This window comes from Cydia fagiglandana, chromosome 18 (genome assembly GCF_963556715.1).
Source record: "Cydia fagiglandana chromosome 18, ilCydFagi1.1, whole genome shotgun sequence".
Taxonomy (NCBI): domain Eukaryota; kingdom Metazoa; phylum Arthropoda; class Insecta; order Lepidoptera; family Tortricidae; genus Cydia; species Cydia fagiglandana.
In genome coordinates this window covers 1,118,335-1,143,840 of record NC_085949.1, presented here as the reverse complement: position 1 = coordinate 1,143,840, position 25,506 = coordinate 1,118,335, and the positions used below count along the sequence as shown (strand labels likewise).

The following is a 25,506-nucleotide window of genomic DNA, read 5'->3' as shown; positions in this document are numbered from 1 at the left end:
GCCTAACTATTCATCGACCAATGCGGTATTATGTTGGCTACAATGCATGGAACAATTTCATTGTCTAACCAAGACTTAAGGCATAGTAAAACTGAAGAGCATATTATCCATTGATATTGTGTCTATTTTGTTATGGCTCTACGGTAATTTAGGCAAGGGTAAACTCGGGCAATCTCTTAATTGGTGTAAATTGTGGTACTACACTCATGGACAAATTTAGAGGAACGCAAAAAAAAAATGTTTAGTTAGGTACTAATTTTTAAATTACATACTATTTTTTTTCCGTTTCTCTATATTTGCCCATGAGTATATATATTATTCATTAATATAGCATGGAGTCATATTTCAATTTGAATAAACACCCTAAAGAATAATTTATATTTACACATTGTTCAGAGTGCGACTTTGAACGCTATTCCAATAAAACGGTTCCGCGACGAATAGTAATTTAAAAGATCGGAATGATAAACTGTTGCTCGACAGAATTGTTTTGCGATGAACGCTTGTTCGAAAAATCGGAATCGCGTTAATCTCTTGATCGACAAATCGGTTTCTCGATGAATATTCATTTTATTCAAAAGATCGATCAACTATTTAGTATTAACTAAATATGAATGCTGACAAAGCTCAGAAACCGATTAAATTTCTAAACCGTTATCATGTAAGTACTTGGTGCAAAACCTTTTTATTTTGAAACCGTTATTATTAAACCGGATATTAGGAAAACATTTCCATTTACCACTTTTTTTTTAAAGCGGTTCCAAGCCTTGCATGCTGTATCAATTTGATTTTAAAGAACTTAAACCTCGATCTTCTTAACTACTCGTATGCATAATATTTTAAAATTCATATATCAAGAATTGTCTGAGTTCACCCCTAAACCAATCTACTTAAGCTTCGTACGGTTGAAGGACAGTCAAAGGCGCAACGCTACGTTAAACCCCATTATTGTTCACAGACGTTCCGATAGTGGATCTGAGGATGGGCTCCAGTCTTAACCCGGACGAGATAAAGGAGGGGGATGACGTGTACTTCGAGTGCTCGGTGCGGGCTAACCCTAAAGTGCATCGACTAGTGTGGTTCCACGATGTGAGTATGCCAATAACCTATACGTTAAAATTGGATAAAGTACTTACAATAAATAACAAAAATTTCAGGCTTTCAAAAATATGAATGGGAACCAAGGAATAAATTAACATAAAGCACCTTTGTACTTAGTTAGTAATTTAATTATTATACGCCACAAGGTGTATTTTTTTATTAGTTAAATATTTCATCAGATTTTTAATTTAACTTTTACTCATTTTGATTCTCTTTGACTTGTCACTTATTTCTTGCAATCGTTCATGTTTAATAATGATTTTTCTTTATCTTTATTTAAATATTAATAATGAGGACCAATTTCAAGTTCTGAATGAACTTATAAATGTTATAAAATTATAATTATTACTAGATAATTTCGTCGGGTGACAAGCAAAAATCATTAAGTACTATTAAAAAATTGAAGTAACAATGCACTTTATTACACTTGTTACACGGTTTAATGTCCAAAAATTTCAATAGTGTTAGTTAGTGACTTTTGCTTGTCACCCGACGATTTCAAATAGTCAAAATCTCTTCATAGTTTCATCACTCTTAACTCGGACACATTTCTGGAATTGATCACTTAAAACGTGAATTTATCAATTTTGACGCAGCCTGCACTAGCCTTCCGCAACCGTCAAATAAAAAGGATCCAACTACAACAAAGATAACAAAGCATCATGAACTTTAATTGAAAGTAGATAAGGCTCATATTCCAGTGAGCCCAGATGCTGGGAATTTTGGTCAAATGCTGTCCAGGCTGTCCCAGAGTGGACAGTGAATGAATAGAACAATGCGTGAGCCGTATTTAGCTAGAATTAGATTCCATTGAAGTTTGATTGAGCGTAATGAATGGTGAATGACATTCAAACATGTACGCGGATTCTATTCTTAGCAAACTATCCTGAAATTATAAGATGCCACATAAATACTGATGATGATTAAGATCATAAAACATATTCATACCCTGGTTTGACGGGCCCAAACTTTTCCCCTTTAGGAAGTTGTTTAGTTTTTCCTCAGTTTTGTATGTTAACTTTGAAAGAGTTGTTAAAAATTTAATTCACCGACTTAATTCAATATCGTTGTTGGTTTATCAATTCTGAGACTCGTTAAAAAGTTACGTAAATATTTTAGTAGGTATTTTCAATTTCTACTATAATTAATATTATGGTAAGTATATAAAAGATATTACGCAAGGAAGCTTTTTCACAACAAAACTAAGCAGTGTACCAAAATTTTTTTTTTTATTAATCATAAGATACTTATAAGGTTTTCATCTCCCAATTGTCCCAATCTATTTAATGTTAATTTGCTGGTTATTTATAACTTTTCTTGTAATTTCACTTGGAAATTTCCTTTGAAATAGTAAAACTGAAAATAGTAAGATTAAAAAAAAATAAGTCTCCATAACATATTAACACACTTGTAACGTGATTTTAAAAAAAAATCACGTTACATGTTTGTTACTTTAAAAAACAAATTCCACATTATGAAACTACTTTACCCAACTTGCGCGTAAAGTATTCTCTATTTATTCTGTAGGAAAAATGACACTTTCCGCTCGGCCTTTTGAGGGCTATAATAAATTCCTGCAAGCCTGCAAAGAATTGCCGTCCTATGAAACTCAAAGGGGAAGTTTTCGCCAAATTAATGTTGTTCTTTTGATGCCGCTGACGGAAGCTGACTCAATTTGATTCTGTATTTTTTAAGATCAGCATGTGTAATTTCTTATTCAAATCCGTTATTTTTTTGCGTTCTGTGCATGTTGTTGTTATTTTTACAACCCTGTATACATTATGCAAAATAACCTTTAGGTAGAGTAGGACACTTTCGATATACTAGATCACGTTCTGAGGACCTATAATATTTTGTTTCTTATAAGTCTTATGACGTCATTTTCGATGTAGATCTGATCTGAGAATGTGACATTCTGAGGCGTCTTATTCTGAGTAGGTCGTCACTTTTTTAGCATAGTATGATTTGACCATATTGTTTTTTGTATTTTCTGGCATATTTAGAAGAAGAGCCATCTGCAGTAAAAATTACTACTTTTAGGAACCTCAAGTTGTTTTCCTTGTATTATTTTTATCATGAAGATACGTCTGCGAGCGATAAGACAAATTTTGTATTAAAGGAAAAATGGACAAATTCACCGCTTCCGGCAAGACTCGAACTTGCGACTGAGACCTTTTGGAAGAGCGATTGGACCGGTGTTCCAAAAGGTCGCAAGTGAGAGTCTTTCCAGAAGGGGTGAATTTTTATATTTTTCATTAATATAAAATGTGTTGTTGGGAACTCCAAGTGTTAGTAGCTCGCAGTTGTACCATCATGCTCCGCGATTGTGGCGCCATTTAGGGTCCTAGCTAAATTGGTTGTTCAATAATTACGCTATAGAATTTCCAATTTAGCAAGAACCCTAAATGGCATAACAATCCCGTGTGGTGACTATATCTACCTCCAAAAAGCAGCATGCTCGCTCCGCGGTTTGCCGACCTGTAATAGTCTATAACTTGTATTTTTTTCTAGAACACCGAGATCCTCCACAACGAAGCTGACGGCATCATCCTCAGCGCCCAGAGCTTGGTTCTCCAGAGGGTGACCAGGGCTGCAGCTGGCGATTACACCTGCATGGCAGCCAACAGCGAGGGCAAAGGCACTAGCAATCCTGTGTCCTTGCTGGTCAGATGTAAGTCAAGATTCCTTTTATCTAGGATCTCATCTGCAACCAATTGTGCTTCCTCATAGAATGGTGTCATCCAGCGGCGTAGCGTATGTGTTTGCCGCCCGGGGCCGATCAGAAATTTGCCGCCCCGTTTATGATCAACATTAGAGGTCAAACATGACAAAGTTCGGTAAAAAATTTAAGATATTTTTTCTTTTTTGGCTGGCTATCATTTATTGAGAACTGAGTGCAATTACTTGGATACTACAAAAAAAATACCTACTTAAAAACCAGAATCAGAATGCTTTATTTGTAAAACATAGGTACCTACACAATAGGTCTTAGGTAGTTAAGTATGTTATATACATTTGAACACTATGTTTTGCTAGTTGGCATACAAATGTCTAAGAGAACGACAATCTGATTCAATATTGCAAAATGTTATAACTTATAAAATAAATAAATTAAAATTAGTATTTAAAATTAAGATACAATTAAAATAGGTACAGTTCAAATACAATTATGTTTTATTGTATTGTATATGTAAAAAATTATGCAATCCTTGTAATCAAAGAGATGCCTGCTGTAGATTTTTTTTAATTCCCGCGTTTTTGCTTGTCCAACTTTCATTAGCCAAACTCTACTAATGCTAATTGGGGACACTATTTTCTGAAAACTCCTTACACCTTTCAACATAAGTTCATAGTGTTAATTGCTGCTCTGGCTTCTTTATTTGTTATCAAGCTAACAGTAAAATAAATACTGACCGATAGTGAATAAAAATAACGAACACAGCTGTGTTTATGTGTTACTTAGAAAGTTTAATAAATGCGTCCATTCCATGCACGTGTACAACTTGTGCAAGGCACAAACAATAGATAGAAGACCCAGACATTTCTTTTGGATTTTATTGCTATGAGTTCGGGAGATTCCAAGTAAGACGTCATTATAAATTTTGCTAATTACGATTTACGGAGTCTGCTCTTTGAAATTCGAGTATAAATAAGTAACTACTATCAATAGCTCACAGGGAATTAATATTTTGTTCGAGTTACGGAGTCGAAATAATTCTATATTTACCGCGTTTTTTCGATTTAAGTATTTTAGGTACTGAGAATTACGACTTAACGAGGTTCGGGTTATCGAGATTACAGTGTATTTCCAAAATAAAACAGGTTCATATTATGTAGGTACTTACCTATTACTAATTATTCGGTACCTAACTAAGGTAGAAATGTACCAAGTTTACGCACATACGCCTAAAACTTTCAAACTAGAAATATTTAATTACTCAACATTCAAATACAATAAAAATAATTAGGTAGTTACCTTTCGACAATAATTAAATAATAATTTGCAAATCGAATCTACATATTATTTTTTTCCGTAGGAGTTGCACTTAGCACTTGTTGCACCGTTCTCAAAATCGAAACAAATGACGAACTTCAAATTTGTTTGTTGTCATTACTGTCTCAGTAAACAGTTGACATAAGTTCGAGAAATAAAAATCCCACACATTCCAAAATAAGGTTTAAAGTTATAAAAATAAGGAGTAATATTATTGTACAGTAAAACAGACCCTTAAGCTCTTTCGTCCGTTCGTGTATAATCTCGGCGGGCGCTCGGAACGCCGCGCCCCGGCCGGCAGCGATCTCGACATCCACACCGCCGCCGCGCGACGTTCGTGCTACCATCGCATCAGTACGATTTGAAAATCGTGATTTCTTAATTTTTTATTTTTTAAATTCCGTGTTTGCCGCCCCCGCTTATGTGCCGCCCGGGGCTATGGCCCCCCTAGCCCCCCCCACGCTACGCCTCTGGTGTCATCATATCAATCTTAATCTTGGTTCACCTGATCTAAGAAGACGACCATTGCAGTTAAGTACAGACTTCTCCCAAGGATGTCCCCAATAACCCGTTGTGCGTGTTCCTCAGAAACCGGATCTTGATCCATTGAGCCATCTCCGTATTCAGGGTTGAGGGTTCTGGTAAAATAAAGATTTTACTTCCTTCATAATCATGAATTACCGTTCATAATTTTAAAAAAAATGATGCTTTTGATCTCGTTTGCGATCCACCTGTCACTATGGGTTGCGGTTTTTTGCGGTGTTGACAGTAATCTGCTGTCCTATCGCGACTTCGAAAATGTTTTATTGATGTTTAATTTTCCAAATTTCCATTTGAACGAACGCGTTTTATTCAAAACCTATTATACGGCCCCGACACTATCATGGATACTGACATTACTTTGACGGAATGACGTTTTTAGTGATAGTGTAGGGAGTGTCATGAAGGAATGACGGCAAGTAATGAAGTTTATTTTAATAATTTCCGTCAGTATTGGAGTTATGTCAAAGTAATGATACTAGAAATGACATTATACTGACAGTGAATTGGTTAGAATGATGGAATCAGAAATGACAGAAAGAATGATGGACGATAATGAAGTTATTAAACAAATTTAATATTTTTGAAGAAATGTCAAAATAATGACATTATACTGATAGTGAGTGGAGCGCATCACTCTAATCCCTCATTCCGTCATTTAAAGTACTTTAGAAGAAGGTTTTATACTAACAAGAGTCATTACTGGCATTTAAATCAATAAGTGAAGTATGACTTACTTGACTTAATATCCTATGTCCCCTAGATGGGGCAGAGGGCATCCACAGTGCTACGCCATCCCGTTCGGTCTTGAGCTACGCGCTTCATTTCGCTCCACGTCTTGCCAATGGTCGCCGCCTCTGCGATGATCGTCCGTCGCCAGGATTGCTTAGGGCGGCCACGTTTCCGCTTTCCTTGGGGATTCCAGTCGAGGGCTTGCCTCGGGATGTGATCGCAATCCCTTCGCAACGTGTGGCCGATCCAGTTCCACTTGCGGCGTTTGATCTGCTGGTCGATCGGAGTCTCACCACAGCGTTCCCACAGATCTACGTTGGAGATTTTCTTGGGCCAGTATACACCGAGAATACGGCGAAGACAGCGGTTGACGAAGACTTGGAGCCGACGTGAGATGTCGTTTGTGACCTTCCACGTCTCACATCCGTACAGCAATACGGTTTTCACGTTGGACTGGAATATCTTGAGCTTAACTCTCCTAGTCAGTTTCCGCGATTGCCATACAGGACGGAGTTGTGCGAAGGTCGCTTTTCCCTTGGCGATTCTCGAAGCGATATCCTCTTCGGTCCCTCCGGTTTCCGACACTACGCTTCCGAGGTAGGTAAACTTGTGAACCCTCTCCACACCCTCTGTGCCGATGAGCAACGGCAACGAGCTCGTCGCTCCGCACCTCATCTCCTGGGTCTTCCGGGTGTTAATTTTTAGTCCCGTCTCCGAAGCTTCTCGCCGTAGGTCGTCCAGTTTGGCTTGCATGTCGGCGCGCGTGTGGCTCAATAGGCATAGGTCATCGGCATAGTCCAAATCTTCCAAGACGTTGGACAGTCCCCACTCTATGCCGCGGCGCTTGCTGTTAGTGGTGTTGTTCATGATGCCATCGAGGACGACAAGGAAGAGGAGAGGTGAAAGGAGACACCCCTGGCGAACACCCGCATGAACCGGTATGTCCTCCGAGACTAGGCCGTCGTGAGTTACCCTACAAGAATACTTCCCGTAGATGGCCTTAATTATGTTCGTGATCTTCTCGGGGACTCCAATTTCGCGTAGCCGGTCCCAGATACAGCTCCACCGCAGTGTGTCGAAGGCTTTTTCGAAATCCACAAAGGTCAAGTACATTTCCCTCTGCCATTCTGATGCCTGTTCGAGTATTATGCGCAAGGTGTTGATCTGGTCCGTACACGATCGGTTGGGTCGGAAGCCAGCCTGCTCTTTGCGAAGAAGAGGTTCGACGGCCTTCGACAACCTCTCTAGGATGACCTTGCAGAGCACCTTAGATGGAATCGAAAGCAAAGTGATGCCTCTCCAATTGCCACAATCACTGAGGTCTCCCTTCTTGGGCACGGTTATAAGAAGGCCTTTGTTCCAGTCGTCGGGGAACTCTTCGGCTGACCAGATGTTCCGTAGTAAAGGCGTCAGCGCGTTTGCAGCGGTTGGGATGTCAGCTTTCAGCATTTCCGCTGTAATGAGGTCGACTCCTGGGGCTTTGCCGTTCTTCAGTGATCGGATGGCCTTCACTACTTCCTCTCCTGTAGGGGGAGACACATCAATGTCTAGGCTGCGTGCGGGCGAGCTGGCAGCAGGTGTGTGTGTATTAACGGGGTCGTTCGGGACTCGGAAGATCTCCTCAAAGTGCTCCCTCCAGCGTTGAAGCTGCCCCTCCGATGTCACAATTAACTGGCCATTCTTGTCTTTCAAGGGCTTCTTCTTCCTCTGGTTGCCGTTCCCGGCCAAGGTCTTCGTTGCCTTGTACATCTCCCTGAGATTGCCGGAGTTCGCAGCGCGTTGGGCGCAATCCGCAACACTATCAACCCATACTCGACGGTCGTGCCGGGTACTGCGGTAGATTTTTCTGCGCATCTGTCTGTATTGCAGCCTTAGGTCTTCGCGCACTGCCACGTCGCTGGTTCCCAGGAGTTGAAGATGGAGTTGGCGCCTTTCTTCGATGAAGTTCCAGGTTCTTTGTGACATCCAGTCCTCACGTGTGTATGTTTTGTGTCCAAGAACGACGGAGCTGGTCTCTGTATAGGCCATTTTGATGTGATTCCACTCAGCGTCGACTGAAGAAGTATCCGTTTCGAGAACGGAAAAGCGATTTCGCAGCTCGAGCCTAAAGGCGTCGCCTACGTCTGGGTTCCGCAGCTTATTTACCTCAAATCGTTTGCCTACCTTGGTGGTCGCTCTGGTAGCTCGAGCTACGGCTACTTTGAGCCGCACCTCGGCTACGACTAGGTGGTGGTCGCTGTCGATATCCGCACCACGACGGTTACGGACGTCGAGCAGTGATGAGCGCCATTTGGAGCTTATCGCAAGGTGGTCGATTTGGTTCTTGGTGACTCCATCGGGTGAGTTCCATGTGTACTTATGGTGGTCTCTATGAATGAATAAGGTGCCTCCGATGGTGAGGTCATTGTCCTGGCAGAAGTCCAAAAATCTCTCTCCGTTATCGTTCCGGACTCCCAGCCCGTGTGTGCCCATGTGTCTTTGACAGCCGCCGTTATCAGTGCCTACCTTGGCATTCAGGTCCCCCATGACGATGACTATGTCTTGTTTGCGAATGTTCTTTAAAGTCAGCTGGAGTGCACTATAGAAATCGTCCTTAACTTCTTCTGATGCCAAGTTTGTGGGAGCGTAGCACTGAACGACGGTTATCTTGCGGGCTTTGCTGTTAAACCGGGCTGTGATGATTCGCTCCGAGATGGGCTTCCAGTCCAGCAGGCTCTTCTTCGCAGCGTCAGTAAGGAGGAATCCCACGCCGTTTTCACGAACGTTCTCTTCATCTTCCTTCCCGGAGTAAAGAAATGTAAGGCCCCTGGACGTTCTCAGTTCTCCGAATCCATTTCTGCGCACTTCACTGAGACCGAGTATCTGCAGTTTGTATCTTAGCATTTCTGCTTCTGCTTGGGCTAGTCGTCTGTCATCGCTCAGTGTTCGCACGTTTCAACAAGCAATTCGTGTCCGTATTTTCATGCCAAAGGTCGTCGTATTATGATCGGTCCGGTTTCGCACTATATCAGTTTCAGTAATCAGTTTGGGTTTCAGGTAAGCGAGTGATTAACCCACTGTACCCTAGCCTACTGGCGGGGCTGCCACCTTAGAGCCTGTGGGCGTGCTCGGTTTTGTTTCGGGTTTCCTCCCTAGTGAGATTTGTTCTGTTTTGAGGCGCAGAAGATTCGCCTTTCGCCCTGCACCCTCGGCTCAGCTGCACTCTGATGTGGCGGCCGCGCGGTTGCGCGGTTGCAGCAGTTCCCAGGAGGAACGGCGGGGACGTGGGTGACTCGGACTGGCCAGGGTTCTGCTTCAATTTGGTGTTCCGCCACTAACACAGCAGACGGTTTCTTGGCATTTTATAGGCAATGCTGTTCTCACATACAGCGATTCCCACCAAGACCATACCCTGACTTCCCCCCCCCATAAGTGAAGTATACCTACTCTATTATCATTGATCTGAAGTTTATTTTCACTTGACTCTTAAGAAAAAAGGAAAACATGCAGAATACGATGCACAAAGAAAATCTCTGTCCCTTTCTAAAAGTTTCCATACATGAAATAAAAATTAAAGACCTTTTATTTTATGATGACAACAATTTAATTATATTTTTACCGGGAAACGCGAAAATCTAAATTTAGTTATCTGCCTCTTTATCGTTCGAATATGCAAAAGTGAGGATGATGATGATGAAAAGTGATAGAGAGGTTAGATAACGAAATTTCGAGTTTCGCGGTAGACCTCCAGATTGTGATGGATTGTGGTAGCGGCGCCGTATTGCAGGGAAATAGAATAATATTACGCAATACTCTGCGTAGGGGGCGCCTCTAGCACATACTGAGGGCTTACCGCGAAATTTCGTTTTCTGCCTCTTTATCACTCTTGCGTATTCGAGCGTTAGAGACTGATAACGAAATTTCGATTTTCGCATTTCGAATTAGACCCTCTGAATTTGCTAGTGGACCCTACGCCGACTTTTTCGTAATATTCCCTTTTGCGTTTTATTTCGTGCATGGAGTTCAATATATTTTTTAAAATATGGTCAACATCCCTATTTTGTATATTCTGTATATGGCCTTATATAATAACACGTTGTAAGTATGCATCTATCCTATAAGTAAACTCTCTGGTTTATGGCATTTTGTATTTATAAACGCGTTACTGGCCTAAATTAGCTATGAATAGTTTTGATCTTCTCGTTTTGGTCTTTATCTCTCATTTTGACTTATGTATTTGTAAGAAGGGTAAAACATATTAACTAAATCAGGCCTGTAAAGCTTAAAAAGTTTTATGACTAATTGAGAATGAATAATTAGTGTTTATGGTTGAATGTTCCATATAAGACTATCCCGTTCGAACTTGCTTTATGACGGACTCTTTTTTTATACCTCCTTACTTCGAACCTCCACAGATATTGTTTTTACTAAACGTCAAGTCAACCGCAGAAACCCCGACTAGTTTTAATCAGCAAAATCCTAACCACTGTTTTAATAATTAATATAATTATGTACAAGTATTAGTATTTTGGATACCCCAAAAACCTGTGTCTTAAAGTGGGCTATAATGGTTTGTACAAAATAAAACGAAAGAACATGTACATTAAATTACAATGAAACAACACAATAAATTGAATATAAACCAATCCAGTACTTACGGTGCACGGAAATCTCAACGCTACGACTACACATATTTCGTCGGCTAGAAGTCGTCAACTAACAAACAAGTTGTTGTGTTGCTGTTTGCGAGCGAGAAAATTCGAATATTGGCGAGAACTTTTAAATTTTAGCAGTGTTTTAAGCTGTTATTTTATATTTTAGCGCTTTGATTCACTTTACCGGATCCGAGACCAGATCCGGTGAATTTTGCCGGATCCGGTATCTTGAATAATGTGCCGGATCCGGCCGGATTACCGGATCCGCCGGACTGGATTGCAATCCCTACATATCAGGTACCTTTTTTCTTAACCAAATACGTATACATTCTTATATAACAGAAGAATCCAGTAGGTACAGTCAGCGTCGTATAGTAGGTGGCATCCAAAGTATTCAAATAGTTCGGTATACCATATAATAGGTATGTATGGCGTACCGAACTATTTGAATAGGTACTTTGGATGCTACCTACTATATGATGCTGATTGTACTTTAAGAATAGTTTGATTCCCGATTCGTGGTAAGAATAAAAAAAAATTGGATACATTTTTTAACTACCAATCTTTCACACAGTCATGGCGCACGCACGCACGAAAAGGTTGAAACAAATAAATATTCTTTTTAATAAACTTTTTCTTTTTCTGCATTTTTCTGGCTCATCGGGCATAGAGTTGCCACAGTACATAGTATAATTACGACAGGTTAGAAATACTTGAATCGATGATTGAATAATGTCTTGGTTTTGTGTTCTTCAAAACGTACACTACAACATAACTAAGAACGGTTAGGAAAATAATAACTTAAAATTCCCCGTGAAAGGTAATGATGAAAATACTGATAGAAATACTGATAAGTGTGTGGGGAGATTTAGGAATGTCATGACCTGAATGGACCAAACGCTGGAGCGTCATGAAATTTCATGTCATTGCTAATGATAGTGTCGGGGCCGTATTACATTTTCAAAAGTTTAAAAATGCATCCTGCAGGGGCCCATTTCTCGAACGGTATTACACTAATATTATTAGTGCGTTGTCATAGCAACCCATACAATTTGATAGTTCGTGGATTAATAATATTAGTCTAAATCGTTCAAGAAATGGGCCCCAGAAACCAAGGTTAAATAGGTACAATTTGAGACCCTTCTGAAAAAGCGTCGATTAAAAAAAAATTCGCGTTCGGTCAAATATAAAATCTGACAAACAATTTTTCAAGGTTGTGACAAGTAATTAATTCAGTAATCGCCAGCTGTGCGGTTACATGACCTGACCATCGCGTGCGACTTTTGCCTCGACATTTTTCTGAATTAGGTTTATGGGGGGGTTAAGGAAATATCAACCGTCTATATAACAACCTCCAAGTTCTCTCTCACACCAAACGCAAATCCAAATTACGTTGCAATTTTTAGCTAGAGCACTGCGTAAGCTGACGGTTTAAGTCTACGTTCGCCAGTTGGACGATCTGTGATCCCTGAATGATAGACATATGTGAATAGATGTCACATGTGAGAAAACTGGTAGCCGAGCGGTAGGAATAACGCGTGAAAACCAGAGTTCAGTAACTTCGAATAGGTACTTAATTTATATGCAATAGGTCTGGTGTGTAATGACTTCTCGAAACACTATTACAGAAAGTGATTATAACATAAAAATCATTTTATATAGAGCATGATCGATAGACAGGGGAATAGTTTTTTCCGAGTAGGAATTTGCTTGAGACTTGGACATTTGTATATATGGCACTTATGTATGTGGCAGTGTTCGGGCGATTGGTGAACCGGGGGGATTAGTTAGTACTACTAGCTTAGTAGAGTGATCGGGCTGTGTGGAAGGAAGGTAGCCTAGGTATAATCCAGCACCCTCTCGCACCACACTTGAATTTACTACACTGGATCAGCGTTGAGCGTCTCAACCTGATCTAGGTGTGGCGAGGGAATCGAATTGTTTAGAGTGCATTTACATGTTCTATTCGGATATGTCTGTGGAGTTCGGACGCTGGTCGGATTTCGGTCGGACGCCTAGATTGGTAGCTAAATGCTTAAACCCTGACAACGTTTAGAGTGACACATATATGAGTCGTGTCAACTTAGGTTTCTAACGTGCTTTATTGAAGGGTTCTCGTTTGATTGGCCTAGTTTTGCTCGACATCATTTTTTTTTAGATTTCGGAGTAGAATTTGTTTTGAGAAGCAAATTTCAGAGTAATTGAGATAAAACCTAAAAATCCAGTCGCAACTTTCGTAAGGGGGCCATATCTATTGTCCCCTTCTAATTTCATGACTTTACGCTGTTATATATATTATACATGGGATAATAAAACGACATAAGAGGTCATGTTAAGCTGGTTTGGATACACTACCTCCAGTGTCAGTTTGATGTGCTATATTTGATGTGTTATATTGGTGTATATCTATTTTGGTCGGAAATTTTATATAGTTTATGTACGTATAAGACATTTTTTTTGCTATGGGCTGCCGTTTACGAATTATTTACGAAAAACTATAAAAGGGGACTTTTAAACCCCGCCCTACCCGTTAGCTTCAACCCTACCCTCCGGTACTTTTATGTCTTTTTGTTGTTTAATACACCATTCCCTACAACTGTGCCAAAATCCGTTTACCTATACACAATACATATGATTTCCCCCGTTTTTCCTTCGTTTGGTGGCCTATTATTTTAATATCCTTCACATTCAATTAAAAATACTCACATTCTAATCCGTTTTTAAGACGCCCGCTGAAATATAACATGCTTACTTACCCGCATTTTACTCATAATAGGGTATTAAAACTAGCATTTTCTTTGAAAATGCTTTAAATTTCCGAGCGCTTTTGTGGAATGCAGCGTAAAGGCCCGGGGCAAATTTAATTTACCAGGTAACGGGTTAGGGGAAACACTTGTTATTATTAATTTTCTCATTAAAACGCTTCATGGTTATGTTGGGGAACTTAGGCCTTATTATCCGTTTGACGCTGTTCGTATCGCGTAGAAATATTGCTGTCTTTCAATACAAAGTGACGCTGCACGCCATACAGCGTAATGGTAACATTCCATTTCTAACCGCAGCTGCACTACCGGTACTGAACGCGTCGCTGTCATTGTCAATTTCCATAGTAAAATCAACAGTAATGCAGCTGTCGTTGGAAATGGACTGTCACCTTAAGGGTGACATTCCATTTCTGACCGCAGCTCCACTACTTATTGTCAATTTCCATAGTAAAATGAGTGGTAGCGCTGTTGTCGTTGGAAATGGACTGTCACCTAAAACCAGAGTCCAAGACGAAGAGAGATATATCAGAAACAACTGAGTAGGTACAGATGTAGTGTATAATTATTTTACATCTAATTTTCACGGAAACTTCCGAACTTGTCTTCCTATTTCAGTCAGTCTCGGTCGGTATAAAGAGTACTGACATTGAATGAACCATCATGACAAATACGAACGATTCCGCGAAAATACGATGGAAAACATTTATGCACTACATCCCTAAGTAAATACTACTTACTGCTATTTAAATATTTAAAAAAATTATACGAAGTATTTTAATTATTAACGAGTATTAAAACTAAGACAGACTAATATAATATAATAACCGGATTCGTTCACGTAACAATCAAGAAAAAATCGAAAAATTCACTGCCTCGGACGAGACTCGAACTTGCGACTGCACTCGTCTGTTCAAATAACTATGGCAGTATTATTAGCAGATATCTATAACTAAACGTCTAGACGTCTAGACGTCTGTAACTTTGAATTAAGCAAAAACGAAACCACAATGGTAACTACGTATGGTGGAAATATTCGCTGTCAACGGGTAAGAGTCGGTAGCTTAGTTGGCAGAGCGATGGCTAGTATCCCAGTCGCGAGTTCGAGTCTCGCCCGAGACAGTGAGTTTTTCCACTTTTTTCTTTATTTCTAACAATGTACGTCTCTGTTTGAAACTAAATTATCCAGGACAAGTTTTGATATTTAATTTCTCTTTAAATATCAAATTCTCATTATAAATATGATTTCACATTTTCTCATTAAAACGCCTCTAGCTATTATCTTGGCAAACTAGCGCTATCAATCTAGATTAAATCTTCAAACTTTGATAGTTTTCTTGCTATTTTCATCATTATAGAGCTTCAGTCTTATTCTTCATTATTCTGGTGCCATGAACCAGGATACGTATAACTTTTTCAAAGTAATATCGTAGAAGTTAATGGAAACTGAAGTTTGTGACTTTTGCTCGAGGTTATTGTCGATAAACTAAAGCTTTCAGCATTTTTATAGTACTCTAAGAATCTGCGAATGATTTAAAGAGAGATTTAAAATGCTGGTTTTTTTTTTCGTGTCAAGAGAATTTGTACGTTCTAATAATAAGTGTTTTTAATGCTAGTAAGTTGGGGTTTTCCCTACAAACTCAAAGGTAATGTAGTGAGTAGGTTAGAATCTCAGCTCTCATACCGTTGAGTCTTTATAGGTAGGTAATTTTATATTGGTATTAGTATGAAACTATGTTAAAAGAATTACTTACGTGTAGGTATATCGCGTACCTCCGTTATTGGCACCAGTCAAACCACTTTTCTTGAATCTTGTAGGTATGAGTATAAAATAAATCATCTTAGGGCCAGTTGCACCAACCACATTTGACAATCGGCGCGCCCCGGCGCTTTACTATGAAACTTTCCATACATATAAATTTAGTGAACTCTTTAACGATACGAACAGTTTGGTGCAACCGACCCTTAGAGTGTTCGTCGAGTAACCAGCTAAGTAACCGATACCGAGAACCGAAAATTAGATTCCATTTTTTGTCAACAGATGCTCCAGTATGCGCCCAACAACGTGATGGGGAGCTCTTTGGTGCACTTAAGCATGAGACCGTGTCCCTCCACTGTTCCGTCGACGCCAACCCGGCTGTCACGTCGTTTCATTGGACGTTCAACAATTCTGGAGAGCAGACTGATCTAGCACCTAAGTATTTCATCGCTTGCCCTTTTTCCTTATATATTTTTCCCCCATACCGCTGTATTGTTTGCCATCTCATCGTCCACCTGCTTCCTTTTTGTATCATCTCTCACACATTCCATACACCATTTCCTTGGTTTTCATTTCGCCTTACATCCCTCCCCATTAATTTCCTAGCGCCTAAGTTTATGTTCTTATATAATGCTCATCTGGAAAACTAATTACTTATAAGATTGTTTAAAAGAGACGGTGCGAGGACTTTCATGTGATTTTCGTTATGTTGCGGACTACTACTGAGGTGAAACAAACTCTTTTACACGAGCCTTCCCTCCCTCCTTAAGTCGGTCCCTGACTGCTGACGTTTGTAGTTTCATTGTGATATTGGCATTACACTTAACAATTAATATTATAAACCTAATTATTGTCAACTTAACAATTAATATTATAAACCTAATTATTGTCAATTTCGCATTCCGTACTATAGATGTAATATTTTCTCAGGTTATTCAATAGCAACGGCCACAAGTCAACGTTGAACTACACCCCAACCACCGACATGGAGTATGGCACGCTAATGTGCTACGGGAAGAACTCCGTGGGCCAGCAGAAGGTGCCGTGCTCATTTCAGCTGGTAGCGGCTGGTGAGTCGGTGGAGCTGATCTTCATTTGTTTAGATTTTTAAATCATGATTGGATACAGCATCTTAGCAAATGATAGTTGCAGATTCTAAGTGAGGCTTTTGAGGAGGTAGGCTGTAGCATTTTTTTGTTTTAATTGAGAAAAAGTAATGGATAAATGACTGTTTGAACGTGGCCTATCATCGTGAACCTTGTCGGAATGCACAAAGGTTGACATTATGCTGTCGCTGGTTGCATCAGGTTGACATCATTGACGGTCAAAGGGATAAACTGTCAAGATGAAAAGCTTCAGTCGAAAAGCATAGAAATCTACTGGTTGTCTCTAATGGTAGTAGATTATGAATATTATGACAATATATTAATTATTTTTCCCAGGTCGTCCATTCCACCTGCAAAACTGCACGGTGGCGAACCAGAGCATCGACTCCTTATACGTCGAGTGCGTCGAGAACTTCGACGGCGGTCTCCCCCAGACCTTCCTCATGGAATTGCTGGAGCTGCCATCTTTGATTGTGAGTAAATTTGTGCGTCTTTTCCATCACGGAACAAGGGTGTTCCGGACCTTAAAGTCAACACTTAGCGCCACTTGCACCATCCCATTAACCCGGGGTTAACCGGTTAAATCGTTAACCCAGTGTCAAATTGTACTGGTAACCATAGTAACTCCAGGTTTAACCGGTTTACACCGGGTTAGTGAGATGGTGCAAGAGGCGCTTAGAAGGCCTTTTGACACTTTAATGAAATGTAACGGGTGCACCGAGCAGATATACATTATGAAAACCTTGTTAAATGTAGGTCTTTATAAGTATTAAGACAATAGCTGTTTGAAATAGTTGTTAATCATGCTTTTCATAAATTTTTCAGAATTCCTAGAGTCTGACCAAAAACAGTCTGCAGCGGATTTGATAGCCCACGCAGTGCAAGTGTCATTTATACGTCATAATTTCATAGAAGATTGACGTTTAAAATAATACTTTCACTGCGTGGGCTATCAAATGCCCTGCAGACTATTCTTGGTCTGACTCTATAAATATAAATGCTCCTAAAAGTACCAGTACAGAATATATTCACGAAAACATTTTTGTTCGAGTTTCCCACGGTTTTTTGTAGCTGTTTGATTTTTAAATAAAACCGCACACAAAGCAAAAACTAAAAAAAATACAATAAAATTTGTTCGAACGGAATGCGAAATTCGCGGAACTCTGTCCAAATGCTTGACAAACAAACAATACAACAAAAACGTGCCACAATCATTTGATAGCGTTCGGCAAAAAATTTTGCAATGGCACTTGTGTATTCAGAATATGTACGAGTCGATTTTTCACCCAAACCAGTTAAACATGACCTCGGATTCCATAACCAATTGTGAATATCCAGAGAGCGTGATGATACGGGTTCTTTTGTGCCTTTGACTCACCCATGCTGGTTGTATATGAATGGTCCTATATTCAACCCGAAAGGCATCGCGTTGATTTGATCGCGCCGATACAACATGAGCAGGCGGTTTATCAGTACTGTATCCCATCGGTATTGGTAATACTGTTTATGCAATACTACTTTTCCGTTTGTTTTGCTCCAGTGTGCATAACTGTTGGTAAATTTTTCAAATTGATGTGTTTGTATTAAAAAAAAACTACAATTATAATTTACATCAAAAAGTACAAAACTATAATAAAATTGGTTACATATCAGAATAACAGAAGCAATAACTCTGAATGGAATCCCCGTTTTGGTCGATACTGCTTTTTTTTGTATAATACTTACAATCATTTATATAATCATCGTTTTGGACTCCGTTGTTATCGCGGTCTTTATTATAATGGACTATTACATTAGTATCAATACTATGAATCAATAAACTTGCATTACAGAAACTGTTTAGAATTTCGATACGATATTTCCAATTCCAGTGTTCCTGAGACTATTTATTTGTTATTCTAAACTCAATTTCCAGCTAAAACGAGCACACAATCTAAAATTTGTCTCTATAATATTTTAATATAGCTAATATAACACACCCGCTGTACCTAGCGGAGATTAAATTAGTTTCGTTGAGTTATGTATTAAACTTTGCTTTTACTACGTCTTTAAAATTTCATCAGAGCTTCGATATAAGTTTGAGCTAGACGTGATAAAATAGAGGCATAAAATTGTCTCTTTGATGAATAGTGTATTGGACAAAAAAAAGATAATTGTCGAATTTGTTTAATATTTTATTTTATAAGATATGTGTAGTCCCTGGCATCGCTGTGCAGCGATAACGATACGTTTGTTATAATCAATTGAATATATTTGTATTTTTTTACTCGTATATTTTGTCGTGTGCAATAATGCAATTACTATTTTAATTATATATCTTACACAGTAGATGGTACTTTACACTATTGAAATATATAAGTATTTTGAGATTTCCTTGGAGTACTTTATGGTATGTTTTTAGAACCTAAAGACTACATCATAATACATGTTTTTTTTCCTTTTTAACAACGTATTATATTACAGGTCCGCTACAACGTCTCAAGTAACCGAACACCCCCTTTCTTTGAGATCAAAGGGCTGCCGCCCGGCGTCAGCTATCGCATCGACTTATACGCTGTCAACGCAAAGGGTCGTAGCGACGTGTCAACAATTGAAACTGTCACTCTGAAAGGACAAGCCAAGTATACTGGTAAGCTGGTCCCAAGATAGTACCCTGAGGCACACCCTAAATTTTAGAATATTATTAACGAAAATTATAACCTTTTATTACTGAATGATAATGGATAATTTTTAAGTTCTAATTTAATTACAAAATCGTATCTATAAATGACATGAGCCTCTGTAATTACATTATGGTTATAATCTTTAGTGTCGCATGCGTTAGTAAAAACCGAAAAAAATCGTAATCCTGCATATAAGAGTTATTTTCCGCCATGAACTTAATATTTTTGGTCGTACGAATACAACATTTTAATTCAGAAAACACGTGTATATTTGAAAAATTGCACGGATATTTCGCCGAACTGATCCGGATTCCCTATATTCATTTACACGGTATGTTAAAACCCGAAGTCACTAATGAAGTCAACTGCGGTCGTGCCGTATTTCCTGATTGCAGTCGAATAAACTACCCGCGGCCGAGCAAACCGCCAATTTGAGAAACGTTTGCACTAAAATACTGTGCTAGTACATAAAATGACTTATTTACCTAGAAAATTAATGGTTCTTACGACGTTTGAGAACTGAGTGATTACACTTGTGATTGTGTGATTATTTAAAGTTGACTTTAAACTCGAGACTCGAGTGGTTTGACATGGTGCTTAACTTTCACCTGTAGTTTTCGAAATAAACTTTAATCCTTTAATAATAAGGTTCACTTTACTATATCACCTAAAAGGGAGATTGCACGTTTTAGAAGAACGAGTGGCTACCACGTGGCTACAGAATGTAATTGAGTATGATTAGAGTAATGGTGTTTGGATCGACGGGGTCTAAATCGGATGCGATCATGCTAGGCTTGTGTATTAACATAAGTTTAACATTCAAGTGAAGGAAAAAGATCATAAAAGGGTGATTATGAACTTTCACTATTAATATTTCTATATTTTACTAGGTTAGGCTAGAGTTTTTAGGAATATTTTAGGATTTATGTAAGTTAGATATTAAATACATTCGATAAGAAGTGTAAAAACCAAGTTTGGTGCGGAACAACATTCTCTTAACCAAAAATAACTAACATTGTTTCATCAACATTCAGCGTTTATCGTTCTCTTGTTCAATTATTTATTTCTCTCCGTGAAAACATCTGTATATCAAACGATATGTCATAGTAAATTCACATATTTTTAATTATCTTTTTCTACTAATTTCCCGTTTTAGTACAAGAAATGTTAACTACATCAAAGGCAATAAACGTCAGAGCTACGTTTATTTTCCGACATTTGCCGGAAGACGACTGCATTAAAAACTGCATACAATAAACGTTAACTGCCAACCGATTTTACACCGTATCGTTAGTATTTAAAGTATAGTTTCCTTTGTTGATTTAGATTGTGAAGTCTTCAGTCTCTATTTTATAACTTGCCGTAAATTAATTAAAATAGAACTGCATCAAACAAACCTGTGATGCTGTTTTGGTACACAATTGTATTTTTGTCAATTTGGTTTCTAGACTATAATCTTGTAGAGAGATGCATTTACCAGTTTTGATAGATAAAAAAATAAATGAGTGTGATAGTTCTTGAGGGTTTATTTTATTTCTTTAAACTTTGTGACAAAGTTGACAGCAGAATATTTATGTCTTACATTTTATTTTATAGATAACTTTATTGTTCACTACTAAATAAAAGTAGACAATACAAACACAATGTCATAGATACATCCACTTTTATTTTATTATATGTACATATATTATATGTGTTTATTACTCACTAGTGACTTAATTTCCCTAAGTTTTTGCCTACTTTAGCAACATTTGCCTTTGCTTCACCCTGAAATGCCACAACACTGACAAAGCTGAATATTGTGATAATTAAGCTATTTCAATTAACAATTAATTGTGTTTGCGATTCATGTTCTATATTATTACCACTGCTAAAATCCTCATTATAAATACCTCGTCAGTCAGCTAATCTTCTTAGTTACATAATCATGCTTTGAAGTGTCTGTTAATTATATGTTTGGTATTAAAGTTGTTTACCTAGTTCTCTTTAATGAGTTATTTGGAAATCGTTGTTTAGATTTGTGTGTGTTTGCGGGTAATTCTTAGATTTCTTCTTTGATAGTGATTTCATTTGGTAAACTAAGTACGTGTGATCAAGTTTTAGGAGAAACAGTTGTACTGAATACATCAGTTTCTTAACGTAATGCATTCAAGATATATTTAGCTTTGGTCTGTCTCCGGGAGGTTTATTTATTTTAATGAAGTATTTATTTTCAAACAATATTATCTATATAAAAACGAAAGACAAAATAATTTATTAACTCATTTAGAGTATTTAGGCATCAACTGAAATAATTCTAATTACATTCCTATATTAGCACCAGACGAAAAAAGTGCAACAAATTAAGTAAGTAACTCGGAAGTTCTGCTTATGGAAATAAAATACGAATTCTTTGATATAATAATTTACTGCAGTCTTATTAGGTAGTGCAACATACCGGGTGTGGCCTGTAATATGAGCAAAAAATTAAACTGTAGGCTATACTCCTCATACTGACTAACATTTGTTCAGCGACTTTTAAAAATAACTTGTTGTTTGATTTTTAATTTACTTTAAAGTTTATTCTAAGACGCAATGTATTGCGAATTTTGTTTTGTTTAAGGCGTGACAAGCAACGTCAATCACAATGATATGGCGTGGCGATGGCGTCCATTGAAGATAATATTTATTTTGTATGAAAAATAGGGAATCTAAATAATTCATAATTTTTAAAAGTTGTAGAACAAAAGTGTCACCGTTTGAGGAGTACAATCTATGTTTTAATTATTTGCTCATGTTACAGACCACACCCGGTATAACATTATAATACGTATAGGGTGGTGGTAATTAGACTAGAAGGGCAATTCAATCTTACATTGTGACATCAAAATTATATCCAAATATCAGCCGCGCGTACATTTCGCTCGTCGCACAGGCGACTCACATAAATACGGTTATACGATAGTGGATTAAATATCTGGAGTTAGATTTATGATTTCTCTGTATTTGTATAATATAATAAATAATGACGTAAGATTAAATTAGCCTCCTGGTTTTATTAACTGGTTAATTATATTTTTGGTGCAGGTGAAAGCAACACGCTCGGCGTCTCTCCAGTGTTAGCTTCGATAGCGGCCATGTCTGCGTTGCTGGCCACCGCTGTTTGTGGAGTGCTGGCTGTCTTGTATAGAAGACACGCCAACAGACACCGGGGATTGCCGGCGAAACATGCACCGTTGAGGTAAGTGAAGTATTGGTTAGTTCAATTTTAATGGCAGGAACATATAGAATGCCGTTTTGGGTCGATACAAGATTCTATGTGGTGAACATTGTTAAAAAACTGGGCTCCATTTTACTCACCCTAGTGAAACGTAACTGCTTTGAATGAGTGAAGAAAATTTCGACATTAACGACAAATTTTAGATTTTCTAATTACTTACCAGACTTTTTGGAACTAGTCCAACTATTGAGCTACCGAGCTTTTAAATCTTGCTCGATCCATACGATTTTTTTAAATAGAAATCGCATCTCTAGAAAACTTGACGTAGATAATCATTAGCGTACGTAACCTGAAGACTATTAATATCATTTTCACCACACCAGCTCGGAAAGGCTTACTTTGCACTTCAAAAACTGATAGCAAAGTTGCATTTTATTCACATGTGTGGCAAAGTAATCAAATGCAAATTTCGAGTTGTTTTCTTATGTTTGCTGGTAGAATAGATTTTTAAATGATGAATTTGGATGATAAATATTTGATAACATTCATTTAGATTTGATTTTGTTTGATATTTTACATTTAATATTTGTTTCGGGTTGGTGTGGTAAAAAATTTTGTGGTTCACTCGGAGGCAAATTTTGTTTAACCCTCGTGCTTTGAAACCCTCGCAACGCTCAAGATTCCATTTTTCGAACCACTCGCTACGCTCGTGGTTCAATTTTGGAATCTTTCGCTTGCTCGAGTATCAATATTAGCACGAGCGGTTAAACAACAACTTTGCCCCCTTGTAAAACTAATAACTATTATTCTGCCCCTAGCGAGGCAATGTACATGGAGCGTGCAGCGCACACCCCTACCCCTGTCAAAGAGGCGGAATCCCGCGCGAGCAGCACAGAGCCGCGGGGCGAGACGCGCGGGGCGCGCGGGGCGCTACTACATGCGCCTGATCCGAGAGAAGACGACGCTGATCCTGATATCATACCTTGTTTATATGGTGAGTAATTAATAAATACTTCAAATACTCTAAAAAGAGTATCCACTGCACTACTATTTTCCCTACTTGAGGAATTTGTGCATTGTTTCTTCGTGGATCGATCATTGTGGGCTGTCCAAAACAGCGACCGGTATAAGGATTTAACAAAAAACTACGAGTATGTTCACGTCTTACCTGTAGGCATACCCAAAAGTTAAGGGCTATGAAGGTCAATATTAATTACGCTTAGCTCCTGTTATTTGGATAAGTATGATAAATAAAATCATTACATGCCCACAAGCTGTTAACTATTATCCACAGAAGAGAAAACTATACAGTTTTGATGAACACACATATGTTACTAAACTAAAGCATCTGGCTTAGTGTCTGACTTTCATTATTAAACCATAGTATTCGTAGCGCAAAGTTTTCAAAATCTGTGAAAAGGTACACGGTTTCTAATTACGTCTTTGTCCCTAGAACGGAGGCCAGTCACCAACGGCTACATGAGCCTCCAGCGGCCTCCCTCGGCCTCCAAGATGCCGAAGGTGGAAGAGATCCGCGCGGACCCCGACGGGGCCTATTACGCGGACCTGAGAAAGAAGGATTATAGAATACCTTTAACTAGTGTAAGTACCTATAGGTTTTACTTCTTTTTCTTATGTAGATTTTTTATGTTCTGGTGTCCGTTAAAGGTTAAATAACCATTTGATTGATCATCGTCATCATCATCATCATCATCATAATCAGCCAGTACGTCCACTGCTGGACATAGGACTCCCCCGAAGAGTGCCACAATGACCGGTCTTGCGCCACCCGCATCCAGCGGACTCCAGCGACCTTTACCTTGGTAAAGGTACCTGGTGGTACCCCACAAGGTAGCCTGGTGACCTGTCACCAGTCTACCTTGTGTGGGGGGTCTATCCACGCTGCGCCTGCCGGTACGTATTATATTGATCTTAGTCGCATTTTTATTTGTAGTCGCTAATCTTTTTTTCCATTGTTACAGTCGTATCATAGTTTAGGAAGAGTTAACAAAGGCGTGAACGCCTGCAGCCCGTCCTCGGCCACGGGCGTGACGTCATCGCTCACGGCACACCGTCTCCGGCCAGAGGTCGTCACGACATCACATCGGGTGCAGGAGAGCTGTATATAAGTAGGTTAAGTTAGGTTATGGCGCTTGTAAGAAAAATTGAAAATGGTTCAGAAAGTTTTTTGGGAATCGTCCCGTGGAATGAATTAGGAGAGTTCGGGAAGATAGTATGTTTCATCTTAACAGTTCAAACTCTCCTGACAGATGGGATAATGCGCAACACAGCAATTATCACAGATAAATTACAAAAATTTATTACATTAAAACAATCATAAGTACATAGGCAAAGGGTTAGGTAATACATATGTGGGTAGGGTAGAAAAGTGGTTTCAATCGATGTGTGGAAGGGCGGCACCGTCGTCGAACCTAAGCCACCTGGCGGTCGACTTAAAACGGTGGCGTGTGCCTCCTGTTTGTAGCCTTGTTTTCTAGTACGGTAAAATCAGGTAACCTTAGTCCACAGCTTACAACTATTGGTCCAAATTCAAGTTCCAAAAGAATAAATATTTTTCAAATTATTTACAAATTATGTTGAGTATATATAGTCTATAGGAAGAGCATTAGTGTATTTGAGCTGCACAATAAATGTAACCAATACAAATCATTTACGTTAAAAACTGGACCATAGTTGTATTGAAGGACTGTAGTTACCTGATTTTACGGAACGTATAGTATTGTTGCCATTTTGTCGTCGTTATGAAAGCAACAATTTCAATTAACCTTGTACGACCCGACGTCCTTTTAACGGGACGAATTCAAATCAAATTTTGAACTATAACGGAATTAACGAAGCTTCTATATTTAAAACTCCATAATATCACTTTGGGATCTAGGAGGTTAAGGTCAGTGTGTGGAAGACCGGTATACGAAAATTTTGGTTTGGTTGCTACAGACGTTCTCTGTAACGTGACCAACGCAAGAGTTAGAAGCGATGAAAGACCCGGTAGACG

At 38.7% G+C, this 25,506-nt stretch overlaps 1 protein-coding gene across 1 annotated transcript in view; it reads left to right on the top strand.

Annotated features, from left to right (window-relative positions):
* LOC134673266 (hemicentin-1) overlaps positions 1 to 24,669 on the top strand; it is a 231,000-nt gene extending 206,331 nt beyond the window's left edge. The window contains exons 8-17 of the mRNA XM_063531231.1: positions 959 to 1,089; positions 3,613 to 3,772; positions 15,805 to 15,961; positions 16,453 to 16,592; positions 16,965 to 17,101; positions 19,092 to 19,257; positions 22,358 to 22,511; positions 23,309 to 23,484; positions 23,944 to 24,092; positions 24,473 to 24,669. Coding sequence (XP_063387301.1) covers positions 959 to 1,089; positions 3,613 to 3,772; positions 15,805 to 15,961; positions 16,453 to 16,592; positions 16,965 to 17,101; positions 19,092 to 19,257; positions 22,358 to 22,511; positions 23,309 to 23,484; positions 23,944 to 24,092; positions 24,473 to 24,619 — 1,517 coding nt within the window. The 3' untranslated portion in view covers positions 24,620 to 24,669. The remainder of the gene's footprint in view (positions 1 to 958; positions 1,090 to 3,612; positions 3,773 to 15,804; positions 15,962 to 16,452; positions 16,593 to 16,964; positions 17,102 to 19,091; positions 19,258 to 22,357; positions 22,512 to 23,308; positions 23,485 to 23,943; positions 24,093 to 24,472) is intronic.
* Positions 24,670 to 25,506: the final 837 nt, after the last annotated feature.